General features: G+C 32.4%; 1 protein-coding gene across 5 annotated transcripts; it reads left to right on the top strand.

Annotated features, from left to right (window-relative positions):
* The first annotated feature begins 201 nt into the window (after positions 1–201).
* On the top strand, positions 202–6,573 carry LOC129320329 (rRNA-processing protein EFG1). Of its 5 annotated transcripts, none has more exons than XM_054965730.1 (8): positions 202–555; positions 1,062–1,191; positions 1,312–1,439; positions 2,248–2,386; positions 2,746–2,863; positions 3,103–3,166; positions 3,278–3,556; positions 3,903–4,562. In XM_054965730.1, exons 1-8 carry the CDS (start codon positions 421–423, stop codon positions 3,927–3,929), a joined length of 1,020 nt encoding a protein of 339 aa, XP_054821705.1. In that variant the 5' UTR covers positions 202–420; the 3' UTR covers positions 3,930–4,562. The 5 variants fall into 5 exon arrangements, with proteins under 5 accessions (XP_054821705.1, XP_054821706.1, XP_054821702.1 ...); XM_054965731.1 differs by lacking the exon at positions 3,903–4,562 and adding an exon at positions 5,367–6,046 and having other exon boundaries at positions 203–555; positions 3,272–3,556; XM_054965727.1 differs by having other exon boundaries at positions 203–555; positions 3,272–3,556.
* Positions 6,574–14,219: the final 7,646 nt, after the last annotated feature.

Raw genomic sequence — 14,219 nt, 5'->3', positions numbered from 1 at the left:
AAATTTGTAAATAACAAGAAAATTCTAATTATTTACAATAAAAATTTATTTATTTATAAGAGTCGACGTGGATTTATATTTATACTTGTTTTTTTAATAAAATTTTAATGGATGTTGCAATATCTTGAAAAAAGAAAATTAGAATAGTAAATATTTAACGATTTTTTTAAAAATTATTCGGCGCGTGCGCTGAAGAAAAGGGTGAAAGAGAGAAGAAAGAAAAGCAGAAAACCTAGAATCAGCGGGCATGAACTGCAAATTTGCAATGCTTCCAAGTCGCATGAGATGAGGTAGGAAGAGGAATAACCCATTTTGCTTGCAGAGGAAGCACCTGAACATTCGCTCAGACGCAAACCCTTTCTCTTCCTTCCTGCTTAACAACCTCACGGAATACGAATACTCCTCAGTTGAAGAACGAACATGGCTCATGGTGGCTACAACAAGCGCCGTGTCAAGCCTGCCAATCGTCGATCCAAGGGCTTGGGCATGGCGAAGAAACCCAAGTCCGTTTCTCTCAAAAACCAGATTCGATCCATCGAGCGCATGCTCAGGAAGGTACCTATAGTTCATCCGATTTTCGGGTGTTTTGTTGAATCAAGAGTTTTATGGGTCGAGCCACTTTTTTTTTTTTTGCTGAAAAAATTATCTGTTCATTCGGCAGCGTGATGGTTTATGGGGCTGGAAAACTTCGTTTAATATTTTTCCCAGGGAAAGTTTATGAGTTCAGGGGAGGATCGGTTCAAACGGATGATTCAGTTCACTTTGAAATTTGGCATAGAAAAGCTGTAATTTGGAATTGGGTCCTATTTCATGGGCTTGTCTTACATATTTTAATTTTAAATGTAAATTAAATGGATAGTCTAGTCTCATGATCATATAAGCTCATCTTTTATCTTTGAATGGGAAGCGCGCGCGCGCGCGAGTGTGTATATTAAAATGTAGGATGAACTTTTACATTTTAGTTGCATCTTAATTATTTCCTGAAAACTAGCTATAATTCCCTAATTTTTTGTTGTCTGCTTCTTTCACGCTGCTAAACTACATTGTTTGTGGTTCTGAAGAATTTGCCGCCTGAGGTGAGACAGGCGCAAGAAGAGAAGTTAGAAGGGCTTAAAAAGCAGCAGGAGATTCATACACGTCTTGCTGCTGAACGCAAAATGTTCTTGCGTGATAGAAAGATAAAATTCTTTGGTGAATTTTCTTCCTTGGCTTATCGCGTGATGATTTTTTATTTAGCTCAATCTGCCTTGGGTTAGGGTACAATCTTCTTCCTGCTTCAATGAAGTAGTTTTTTTATTTTTCATTATTTAGAGAGGAGGAAAATAGAAAGAAGACTCAGACGTCTAGAGAAGCTTCAGCGTACTTCATCTGCCCAGGACCAAAGTGCAGGGATAGCTGAACAGCTTTCCAAGCTCAAAGAAGATCTTAAATATGTTATGGTATGTGTGCAGTGAAGTTTTAATATGTATCTTTTCCTCGTTGCTGATTATGACATATTAAAGGTGGACGGCACTGCGCGTTTCACTTCTTTGCATACTACTAGTACGGGAGCGCACGCTAATTCAAGAGCAAGAAAAGTTGTGCAAATAATTAAATTGATATCTAATTTTATTTGATAACAAATGGTATAGTGAAGTAGGCAATTGGATGCTCTACTCATCTCAAAGATGAGTAGAGAGTACTCATGTTCAATTTGGACCTTTCAAAATAAAATTAGACTTTTCAGATTCTATTCTATTTTTAAAATTTTAAAATTCTTTCTTTTCATAAAATAGAATGTAAATAAATATAGGCTTCTCACTATCAATCAATTTACCAAAAAAGATGTTTTAAATTTTAAAACTAAAATCAAAATATACATTTGATTGTTCAAACTAAATTTAGACAGTTTAGGCACATGGTGCTATCCTTGATATGATTAGGGAATTCGGGTCCAATGAGTAGGGCTATAAAGCATAAACAAGTCACTCTACATCACGTTTTTGTATGACCAATCTTGTTCATTTAAGAAGAAATTGATCCCTAAGTTTAGTCAAGGTAGGGATACACATATGCAATGTAATATTTATATGCGTACACACGCACACATATTTATGAAACAAATACAAGCCACTCTACACCACGTTTTTGTTTGGTCAGAGCTGATTCACGTTTGATGCTTACTGGAGATTAATGTCTGACTTTGTTATGTTTCTTATATTATATTTGACCATAATAACTAACAAATTCTTGTCACTCAAACTGCAGTACTTTCCCAAGACTGAAAAATATGTTCCTTTATTTAGTGGTGGTGATGGTTCAGAAATAGTTGATAATAGAAATAGGTTCCGGAAACAGATTGAAGCCAGATTGATTGCAGCAGCAGAAAGTGGGAAGGACTTAGAAGGTTTTATTATTATTTTGTTCAATGAAATCAAAGACAAACCTTTTCTTTTGTTGCTTTGTGGATTGATTAATATTCTCTTCATTTAAATAGTTGATAGGGAGAGCTATTTGGAAATATAATATAGAGATTTGAAAATGTTACAGAAATTAAGATTGTCTTGCTTCGATCTTGTGGTTTAGGATGTATATATCCTCTCTGAAATTGATTAGATCCAGATTTATCAAAAATTAGAGGGCCTACCATCTTTTTATGCTTGTTCCAGAATAAGTGTTTCACTGAATTAATGACTATGCCTTATGTTTAATAAGATGGGACTTCACTAGAGAATTGATTGATGACATTTCTTTTTGCTTCATTAGCAGAGACGGGAAGTGAGGATGATGGCATCTTGGATCTGAGTGAAGATGATTTTTTTCTTGGTGGAAGTTCTAGTGATGAAGCAGAAGCTGATGATGAATGGACGGATAAAAGCACTAGGTGAGATATGCTAACTTGGATGAGAATATTAATTGAATTAACTTCTGATTATGATATGTGATGCTACTGAAATAAGAGTACTGTTCTTTTTTATAGAACTTCTAACACCTGTCTGTTGGTATAGAGGGAAATATCCAGTAGCAATTTTGTTGTACAACATATTATGTTTTAGATGCTTTGAACTGATAACGTGCTCTATAGTGATAAAATCTGCAACTTAATATGTTGTTTTATTGCAGAGAGCATGCTTCTAGTGCTTCTGGAAAAGCAGTGTCTGGCATGTCTAGTGATGAAAAGAACCAGGTATGCATTAAGAGAGGTGCACTGCTTCACGAAGTTATCATTGACAGGTAGTCACCAACTACTCTAGATATGGTTTTATTGATTGTGTTTTCCCATTTTTTATAGAGACAGATTTCTGCAAGAGCTTTGATGCCCCCTCCTCGCACTTCAAACAAGTTGTCAGGTTCACTTTCTGCTCAAACAAGGTTTGGGTCATCATCTGGCCAAAATTCATTGATACAGAGGCATGAGATTTCCACTTCAAGTAACACCTCAACTAGCAGAAGTAGCTCAGACTTTAAAGCAAGGGGATCCTCAAAATCAGGGACAGGTCATGGTAGTAATCTAAGCTCCAACTCTGATGCTCATAAACCTCGGAGGAAAAGAAGACATAGGAAGAAGAAGAAGCAGGTTATCACTTGCGATATTTCTTGGTTTATTTATTAGCTTCTTTTTCCCATTTCATATTTTACGTTGCCTTGGAAGTTTGGTAGAGATTATCCCCTTTAAGATCAAATAGTGGCTGAGTAAACATTCTAGGACCTCTAATTCAGTTTAGGGGAATTTTTTTTTTTTTTCCCGACCATGCTATTTCATGCCTTGGCTTTTTCTTGCACTCGTCTGCTGCCTGCCAACTTTTCGTTATGCATCTTATGCTATATTCTTCTCACACAACTTGAGTTTCTTCTCCCATAGCTTGGATATGTTACTGTATTATGTAATTTTCCTAAATAGAAAAGGAAATTTGTTGATGAAGGAAGAAATGACAAGCAGAAGAGGGTGAGACATCCTTTCAAAGAGACTGCTCTAAGGATACAGAAACAACAACACAAATAGAAAAGCAGTCCAATCTCTCTGTGACTGGATGATCATGAGCAGAAATTCGAATGGAAGTCATGAAATATGAGACTCTATCTCAAGAGACAAAGATTGACTCCCAAAAATACGAGAATCTGAGAATTCAAGAAATGTCCATGTTTGGTCCTTTTTCATCTGAGGCTTGCAATATGGATCTTTATAATTCTGAACTGCAGTGGTATTAATATGGATAGAATGCCGGGCCAAAGCTCTAAAATAAATTATTTATGGGTTTCCTAATTTATTTTTCATCTGGGAAAGAGACCTAAATTTGTAGTAGTATCTAAATAATTTTAAAGCATCAGTTTTAGGGCGAAGCTTTGGTATCCTTGACATGGATAAAACGTTGGGTCAAGAATCAAGAGTAAATATTTTTCTTGTGGCTTGGATAGAGGGACTGGGAAGCTCTTTGGATGATCATTTATATTTTCTTCTCTTTGTCGGTCATCTATTTTCCATTTTTTGTTAGAGATTATAATAGAAGTATTCATGGGCTTTCACTTCATAGCGTAAGCTTGACTTTAGAAATTATAATGAAATTGTTCATGATTGTCGTTTACAGCTTAAGCTTGAGTTGTTCTTGGCATTTTAGATTAAAAAAAAATTGTTGAAGTGTACCTGAGAAGCTCAAAAATTATTCTCTTTCAAGAAACATTAATCACTAACACCAGGAAAAAGGATAAAGGGCAGAGCCTGAGATTCATCATTCATCACTGATCTGTGATATTAAATCAGGCACCTTATTGTCTGTGATGGGCTCATTGGCTCTGGTAGCTGTGGATTAGGGGCCTATGGACATGTCAGATATAAGCCCCCATCCCTGTAGGCATGCTTATTGCTCTTGCTGCCAAATGCTATTTTGTGCTATGAAAGAATAGGAGGAGTCACTTCTTTGCAATTTACTTTGCCACATGACATATTAATGCATGCTATACTTCCTAATTGGGCTGGCTTCCTTTTTTTTTTTTTTTGGTTCCCAACTTCCCATGGATATTCACTGTTGAGCTGGATTTACCTTTTATTCTTATTACTCTTCTTTGTGAGCTGTACTTGGAGGGTGCCTTATTCTCTCCTTTTCTCCTCTTCACTTCCAACAAAAAATTATTTTATCAAAAATTAGTATTTGTATGTGGAGTTCTATATGCATGTTAAACCATGGTATGAATGTTTCTCCTAAGATACTATTGTAGTTTAGAGACTGACGTCTGGTATACGTATTTTTACCCTTTTTGTTTGACAGTTAATACTTTGTGGTGAAAAAGGTTTGAGTATTCGTTTTCATAGAATGCTAGGATGAATAATTGTTGTTGTGTATTTGTTGAAAGGGGAAGAATGAGATGATTTATCATCTCTCATTATTTAGGTGAATTAGGGAAGGACGGAAAAATCTTGTGGGAAGTTCTTTAATGACAAGGTTCTCGGACATCGACAGGATTTCACAGCTTTCACAACAAATGATAATATAAACCTCTGCAATGTACTGAGATGTGGTTTTGGTTGTCTTGATGATGTTGCAATTGAAGTGTTTTAATTTCCAGCATCTACAAAGGGTTCAGCATCAGTACACTTGAGCACCTGATTAACCAAACTGTGCACATCACTCAATGATTAAGAAGTTGCAGAGTGGATCATAAAAATTTGTGGGTTTATGATTGCTTTGCTTCCCAAGTTCGTCCGTGCATGATGCATCACACAAGGCTATCTTTAGTTTTTCTTCATCAATTGCTAAAACTCAGCCCAATTTAGATACTCGTTAATCTGTCATGTATCAAGCCCTCCACGAATGAATGACTAATGACCTATTTGGTTGTTAGAAATGATGAAAATGGAATAGAATAATGAAATAAAGATAAAAAAAAATAATCAAAATGTGGAGGGGAGATAGGTCAACAATGTTCATGAAAGGAGAGGTTAATTTAGTTCATGAGATTAGGAATCATAATTCATGAAATTTGTAAAGGGTGTAGTAATTTTACATTTGTAGTATGTGGTATTGGGTTTTATTATGTTTATCATAATGGAGAGGGTAATTTAATTCATTTTTACCATTTTATTTTCATCCTTTCTTGCAACGGAATAAGCCCTTACTGCCTTTTGATGAATTCTGGGTTAATTGATTATGTTCCCGTCAATTGGATTTGATATTTTACTTTTTGAATCTCTCTCTGAAATTGTGAGGCTTCATATATCTTGTTGCAGGCATGATGGTTTAACCCAGCATTCCATGGACCATTTTAGCTTCTGCCTACGCATTCTTGAGATTCTTAAGACATGTATGTCCTCTAGCGTGGGTTATATTTTGCAATGTAAGAGCTGAGATTCTGTTTTACTTACTGGTCGTTATGATGATCATATATGTAGTGCTGTTAGGGTTAGATTGAGAATTATTCACTGTAGATTCTCTTGTGGCTGCTTTCATGGTAGTTTTTCCCTGTCCTCTGTAAATCAAACTCAATGCCGATTAGTTTGCCCCTGGAAGGCACACTACATCTACACTTAAATTGTTTTGAACTACCAGAAGAACCATATAGCTGGTTGCATAATACAACTGCTGTTAAAATTTCTACTTACCACTGTTATTTTTGTCTCATGTCTAATACTATCTCTGCTCTTATTACAGTGAAGTTACCCCAATTACTGGTGTCAACATGAGCATTGTCACATCATGATTGTTAATAATAAGAATCAATTAAATTTATACTTCTTATAGTCTTTAATTTAATATAAGCCAAAGTTAGAATAATTTTTTTTTAATTTTTACTTCTTTATTTATTTATTTATTTATTATAGTTTGTATTTCTAAATAGTAATTTATTTTGGTTATTATTGTAAAGAAGGGCAAAGTTGGAAAGTTTCAATTTTTTTAAAGAATTTCAAGGATATAACTACCATTTCTTAATAAATTTGCTTTATTTTAATGATTGGAGGGAGTACAAACTAATTAAGAATCGGTGGAAGTAATTAAAAATTCGTAAAAAAATTGGATGCTATTTTGGATAACATCTTCTGTGAAAAATTAATATGTTAATTTAACTATTGTTTAATTAAATACCCCTGAATTAGTACTTTAAGAAATTTAATGGTAAATCATTTTAAAAATATTAATCTTAATCTCGTCTTGCATCCTGATTGAGCAATATTCCATATTATATCGTGGCCACAAGCAATTTCATGACAATGAGTTATCACGTTACAGCACTTCTTGATCCATTCGTTCATGCCAAAAAACATGGAAAGAAAGAAAACATTAAAAATGAGTATATAAAATGATTTTAACTCTTGACATTGTATTTTAACTCTTGATATTGGCATTGTTTGGCCTAACTAAAAGTAATTTTTTTTATTTTTTTAAGATAAAATATAATTTTGGATCCATACACTTTGCTCAAATTTTATTATAAATTTCTGCACTTTTTTTTAATGTTTTAAAGCCCTACACTTTTATTTTTGTGTTCTAAGTCCTTCCATGAATAGTTTATAGAGAGTTAGAACATGAAAAAATTAAAATATAGGAATTTAGAATATTAAAAAAATGTGCAGAAATCTATAAAAAACTCTAGCCAAGTGCGGGATCTAAAATAATGTTTTTTTTTAAATAGTCATCTTGTTGTAATACTTAACTTCATATTATCAGCAGAATTTTATTCTTTTTTTTTTTCTAATCGTTATCCATTCTACTTAATAAATAATTTTTTTTAGTAGAAGCGGCAGCATGCAGGATTAAATCTGTGATTGTGAAAATGAATGGAGATTTTACTAAATCACAAGGCCATTATGTCAATTAAAGAAAAAACAAATAGGGAGAATTTCAATACTTACTAGGAGATTGACTAGATTTCAAAAAAATTTGAAAGTTCAGTTCAGTCTAGAAAGACTGAAGTTGTAATATTCTTACTCCACTAAATACATTTAAATAAATCAAGCTCATGGTAATGGAGGGATTATCTCCGAAGGGTGATTACTAAGTTTTTAATTCAAAAGTAAGGAATTCCAAATTTTTCTAAATAGAAACAAGTTAACAACGATAAAAATCTTTCACATCAGAGTAAAGATAGGTTCCGGAAGCATGGGATACCTTAGAGGAGTGAAAGAAGTCGAAAATGGTGAAGAATAAATTATGTGTTGAAAAACAGAGCAGTGCACCACGGCGGGCACACTTTCTGCCGCGGCGTATTGCTCTCTATGTCACGCGCCGCGGCATGTTGCACGAATTTTCACTGGTTCTACTGTCAAAATGATAGCAGAATTAAGGAACTTTCGACTCGCCTCGATTCTCCATCCGACATTTGAATGACGTGATCTAGGTGTTTATGGGAAGCTCTTTTCCTGTACTAACTAATGACATGAGTTTCACTTCCAAAACACATCACATTAGGAAGTTGGACACCCAAACCCAATTTAATCAATTTTCAACACTTTTATATAAAATGAGTGTCTAAAACCCTCAACAAATGCCAAAAGTTTTTTCTAACACCTAGATCATGTCCAATGGACCTAGGACTACCAATACAACATGTCACAAGTATCGAAATATCATTATAATAAAAATCCACTCCTCAACCCTAATTTACTAAAAACAAAAGGGAGGTAAAATAGCATTGTATTAAACTCAAATCATCCAAAACATGCTCAAACTTTACTTCTACACTTGTACTAGTATTTTGGCCCTATAAACATGTATATGACAAAAATACATAAAGACTAAGGGCAACATTTTCAACCAAAATGGTGCAAGTATGGGTAGTATGCATTCTAGAATTGAAAATTTATATGCTATTACACAAATACATCAAAACTAGAGGCATACAAGAAGGAATGTACTAATTCCTTGCCTCTTTAGTCTTCTCCTTCTCAATACCAGAGCTAGAGCCTGAAAAGTATTAAGTAAGAGGGGTGAGTCTAGTCACTCAGTAACTAAGGTTAAATCTATCCTATGCAGTTATATATCAATTATAAAGCAAAAACATGCACAAGGAGAATCAAATTTATAAAATCATATACCCATATATCACATTTTATCACTTATCACACTATAGCTTCATTACTCACATAGCCAAGTGCATTGTTTTCATATTCTCAGATTTGAGACAAGACCCATACTCTTGTAACTTGCCACCACTTAACACGTGTGACACATCATGTATTTACTTAGGCAATGATCAACCAATCTTATATCTTTCTTATTTCCTCAAACTGAAATCGTGGGTTATAACACTGATAGGGCTTCGTCCGTGTGACTGGACTACCTAAGCTTACTAATCGTGATGTGTGACCCGATTAAAGATCACAGAACTTACTCTCGAACTATGGCTTCTCCCATTCTCGAATCCCTAGGGTGTCTAATACCTTAGGCTATTTTTCTCATTGAGTCGATGGAGATAGCAAGGTTCTAGTCCCTCGATAAACTATTGGACAGTCCTTCAACAAACAGTGAGACAAGGCAATAGCCCCCGTGCACTGGAGGGAAGCTTAATTACCATATGAATTTTCTCTACTCCCAAATCCTTAGGCGAACTCCCGCCATTGATCATGCCACAAACAATACTAACTTGAGTTTACTTTTTCGCTTTCATTTACACACTATACCACAACCATATTGGGCTTACGACCTTGCGCTACCCAAGTGTGTATCATCATCCTTTTCTCAAATTCATTTCATGACTAACACATAAATATCTCTACTCATCTTTGCATTCATTTTCAAAGCATAAGCATTTTTATAATAAAATCCTTTTAACTTTGCATTTTGCATTTCGAGCCAAAATAGCATTGTGCTCAATCAAATGTCCATACACTTAATAAAAACTAACGTATAATGTTACATAAAAATCAATCTCATGCATGTAATATTTACCATTAGCATTCAAACAAATCAATTAACATACAACTACTCAAAGTAGAGTTTTTCCCCAATTACCTCCAACTTTTGAGAGGTCAAAGGTTTACCCCTCAATTAACTAGCTTCCAAGCTTGAATTTTCACTCCGATAGGTGACTAAGAGCCAAAGTTACAATCAACCAATTTGAATTCCATCAACATAACAAACACAACCATTTGAAACTCTCAATCTCTACTTCTAAATTACCCAACCTTCACTTTACAAGAGGTGGAGTCTAACCATTGGATTTAATAATTATCTTTAGCTCCCAATAGCATTAATGAGCTATTAAATTCCCATTAATGACATCAAAAACTTTCAATCACCCATAATAAATGAGATTTTTGGGTATTTATGGTGCTCAATAACTCATAACACTAAAATTCATTATACTTAGGTTTAAATACTCTAATCTACTCCCATTATCTGCATTTGAGTCAACAAATTTGAACCCATAACCTATATGGACCGAAATCTCACTTCCACTATCAAACCCTAACTATAAACTCATAAATGTGAAAGAAAAGGGAAGATTAATGTGTATGATACTTACCTTGAGTGTTTGTAGCCTTCAAAATACTCATAAAATGATCCCCAAGCAAACCCTAGCAGAGTTATGGCATGCCTCTTCCTTTTCTCTTTTCTTTTCTTTCTTTTTCTATCTCAATTTGCGTTTGATAAAGTACAGAAAATGGCCATGCACCGCAGTGGACACACAACGCACCGCAACGTATGGTACAGAGAGGTCCTCTCTAGCATAGAGATGGTTGTGCGCCGCGATGGATGATCTACGTGCCGTGGCGTGTGGCACAACAACTTCAACTATTCTTTTTCTTCTCCTTTCGAGTGGCCCGCCTCGATACCGAACCCATAATAAGGGCTGAAATACCATCAAATATAATTGTTAGACCTTTCTGGCCACACATCACTTTAATTTACTTAATTACCCTAATTAAATTTAATTAATCAGGGAATTAAAAATCGGGATATTACAGAAGTGAAAATAATTTTAACAAAAAAAAGATTAAAATATCCTTCACTTATTAATTTTGTTCGAGATGAATAATCATTAGTTATTAATTTTCTTACTTAACTTGTTAATTTATCAATAAGAGTTATAAATTATATCAGTCTATCAGACAAGTAGTAATATTAGTTATTAATTTTCTAATTTTATCTATTAATTTACTAACATCATTTGTAAATTACAAGACTTGTTAGCAATTTACAAATGATGTTAGTAAATTAGTAGGTAAAGTTAATAATTTAACAATTGATATCAAGTCTCATATAATTACTGACAAGTCAATTGTTGTAATTTATAAGTCATATTGATAAATTAACAAATAAAATAAGAAATTTAACAACTAATAATTCTGTATCTCGAACAAAATTAATAAGTGAATGATATTTTAATTTTTTTACTATTAAAATTATTCTCATTTCAATCCTTCTAAATTAAATTGAACTAAAATTTCATATTTGTGTTGGACACACTAGTAATTAAGTCACTGTCCTAATCTTTAGTTGAAATTTTTTTTTTTAAAAAAAATCTTTTATAGGCAATGATGTGAAGCATTATGATGGCTCTAAAGAGACAAATTTTTTTGACGTTTTTGAACCATTAAAATTAGGACAGTTATTCAAGAACCTTATGATTCTTAAACTTTTTTAAAATATCTTGGTGATTCATGAATCTTGTAATCTTTCATGAAAAACTTCAATAATTGTTTCAAATAATTCATAAACATTACAATTCATATGAAAATACGTCTCTTTTAATAATTCATGAGCCTTGTAATCCATAAACCTTTATGAAGATATCTCTCTAGATGACTCATGAATTTTGTAATCTGTAATCTTCCATGAATCATTTCTTCCCAAAAACTCGTTAACATAACTCTTCTCAGATCATACCTTTCACAACAATCAAACTCATGAAGCAGTGAACAAAGAAAATGTTAGAGTGAGTGACTTAGGAAGGTGGAGTTTAATTTAAACTGGGTTTGTTTAGATTTAGTTAAAAATACTCCTAACATATAAAAAAGTTCATACACAAGCCTAGCCATAACCTCTTGGGCTTTCGAGTTTATTTGAGTTAGCTCAAATATTCGAATTGTTAAATATTTTTTATTTTATTTTTTGTTAAAATAATATAAAAATAAGATAAAAAAATTAATATTTTTAATTTTTATCTTATTTTATATTATTTTACTAATAATAAAAAAATTTGGATCTTCAAACTAAACTCATTTGAGTTCAGCTTAGCCTAATTTTTTTTTTGTTTGTTTATTCAAGCAATCGGAATAAGCTTCGAGTGAAAAAAAAATCTTGTAAACTCCCGAATTCAACCTTAAAATTTTTTAAATTTATTTAGATTGGCTCATCGAACTTAATCTAAATAAGCACCTCTAGAAAATGTATTCCATTGGCTTAATTGAAGGCACAAGAAATCTATAAATATCGTTTGCCAATAATATCATCATGGGACTAACAGTTCCTTAGGGAGATTGGAGAAGAATTATTTAGAAGATGAGTTCCTAAACAGATTATCAAATTCCAATTATGGCCTTCACTGAATAAAATTTGTAACTTGGTAAAAAAAAAAAAAAACTCGGGATCTCATCTTGTTAAGTTAGATGAATTGCATTAGAGAATAACTATATTCAAACTCGGGCCGTGAACAGGACTTGAATTCTTAATTTGATTAGAAGGGTTGGAGTAAAGGAAATTAATCATTTTTGCTATATGTCCTACACATATCTTTTTATTGCAGGTCCCATATTATATTTTTATTTTCTTTTACTATATCAAAATTAAAACATTTCATATAAACATTTAAGGGAAAATTAATCACTTTGTCCTTGTAATGTCAACTCAATCGTCAATCCTTCAATTTTAATTTGGTGCAACTTAATTCTTATAATTTTGATAGGATGCAAATTCGTCCCTATATTTTAACTCATTACAACTTAATTATTGTAGTTTTACTAATTTAAAACATTAATCCCTAAATTTAAAAATAACTATAGTATTTATAATTTAAAAATAAATAATATTTTAAATGATTAAAATTATAAGAACTGTATTATATCAAGTTAAAATTTAGGTATTAAGTTATAATTGAGTTAAAATTATATGAATCAACTATAAATATCCAACCATAATTATCTAATATTATAGATTATAGATATAGATGGTTGCGTTTGCATTTTGAGCAATAAGATTCTTACGGAGCCTAGCAACTCATTGTTTGCTCCAATGAAAGAAGCATTTGATCTTCCACAAGAAACAAAAAAATTTTATCACAAAATTTAGCAGTAAAAGCTAAAGCAACTATAATATTGCCTCCTCCCAATCATCATCCTATGCACCACATTATTAATTAAATAAACCATACAAAAATTTTGTAACTAAAGATTTCATTTAAATAAAATGGATTAATGAGTATTATGACCTTAAAGTATTATACAAAAACATTGTTGACCTTAAACTTTTAAACTATGCAAAATGGACCTTAGACTTCTAAATTCAAATCAAATTACACTCCCACCGTTAACTTATAGATAACACCATTAACTATTGACTTTGTGGGGCCCATTCAAATATTGATGTCATAATTCCTTGTTGATATGTCATCTGTTAATGAACACCACATATCCTAAACTATTGCATAAGTAGCATTTTGAACCCTGAATTTTAAAATTAAAAGTAAATTATCCTATCATTTATGTATAGAACATTAACTGTTATGTAAACCAAATTAGCCTCAAGTTGGTCCATAGTGGTGAACATATCGTTAGCCGCGGTGAATAACCCATAATTTTATTAAATGACCTTTTTGTCCTTTTTTGCTATGTTTTTTAAATGATTGATATTTCATGCTTTCACATACTCTATGACTCTAATTTAGTTTTATTTTGAATAATGTTTATTTATTTAATAGTAAAAACTTGGAATCCAATTTGAAAAGAGTTTTAAGTATAAGAGAATTTTACAGACGATAGATATAGAAGCCGATAATTTTATTAACAGATTTTAATCCCAAATTAACTAGTTAATTAAAATTATCTAATACTTAAACTTTTTTCAAATGGGATGCCAATTTTTCACCATTAAATAAATAAAATTATTCAAAATAAGACTAAATCAGAATCTTAAAGTATACAAAAGTATGAGATACTAATCATTTAGAAAAAATTAAAAAAAAAATAGGGCAAGAAATGTCATTTCACTAAATTTTGGGTTGTTCATCATAGCCAACGATGCACTCGTTGTGACGGACCACGTTGAGACTAATTTAGTATACATAACAGTCAACATTTTACACATAAACGA

The sequence above is a fragment of the Prosopis cineraria genome, unplaced genomic scaffold (genome assembly GCF_029017545.1).
Source record: "Prosopis cineraria cultivar Desert tree isolate PC_DT_omini unplaced genomic scaffold, ASM2901754v1 PC9, whole genome shotgun sequence".
Taxonomy (NCBI): domain Eukaryota; kingdom Viridiplantae; phylum Streptophyta; class Magnoliopsida; order Fabales; family Fabaceae; genus Prosopis; species Prosopis cineraria.
Note: the sequence above shows the minus strand (reverse complement) of the source record. Positions and strands in the feature narration are given on the sequence as shown.

Excerpts from the sequence above, each read along its gene's own strand:
- LOC129320329 (XM_054965727.1), top strand. The coding sequence starts at position 421 with ATGGCTCATGGTGGCTACAACAAGCGCCGTGTCAAGCCTGCCAATCGT. Across the intron at positions 2,864-3,102 it reads TGGACGGATAAAAGCACTAG|AGAGCATGCTTCTAGTGCTT; the intron begins GTGAGATATGCT and ends GTTTTATTGCAG. Across the intron at positions 3,557-3,902 it reads ATAGGAAGAAGAAGAAGCAG|GAAGAAATGACAAGCAGAAG; the intron begins GTTATCACTTGC and ends TTGTTGATGAAG.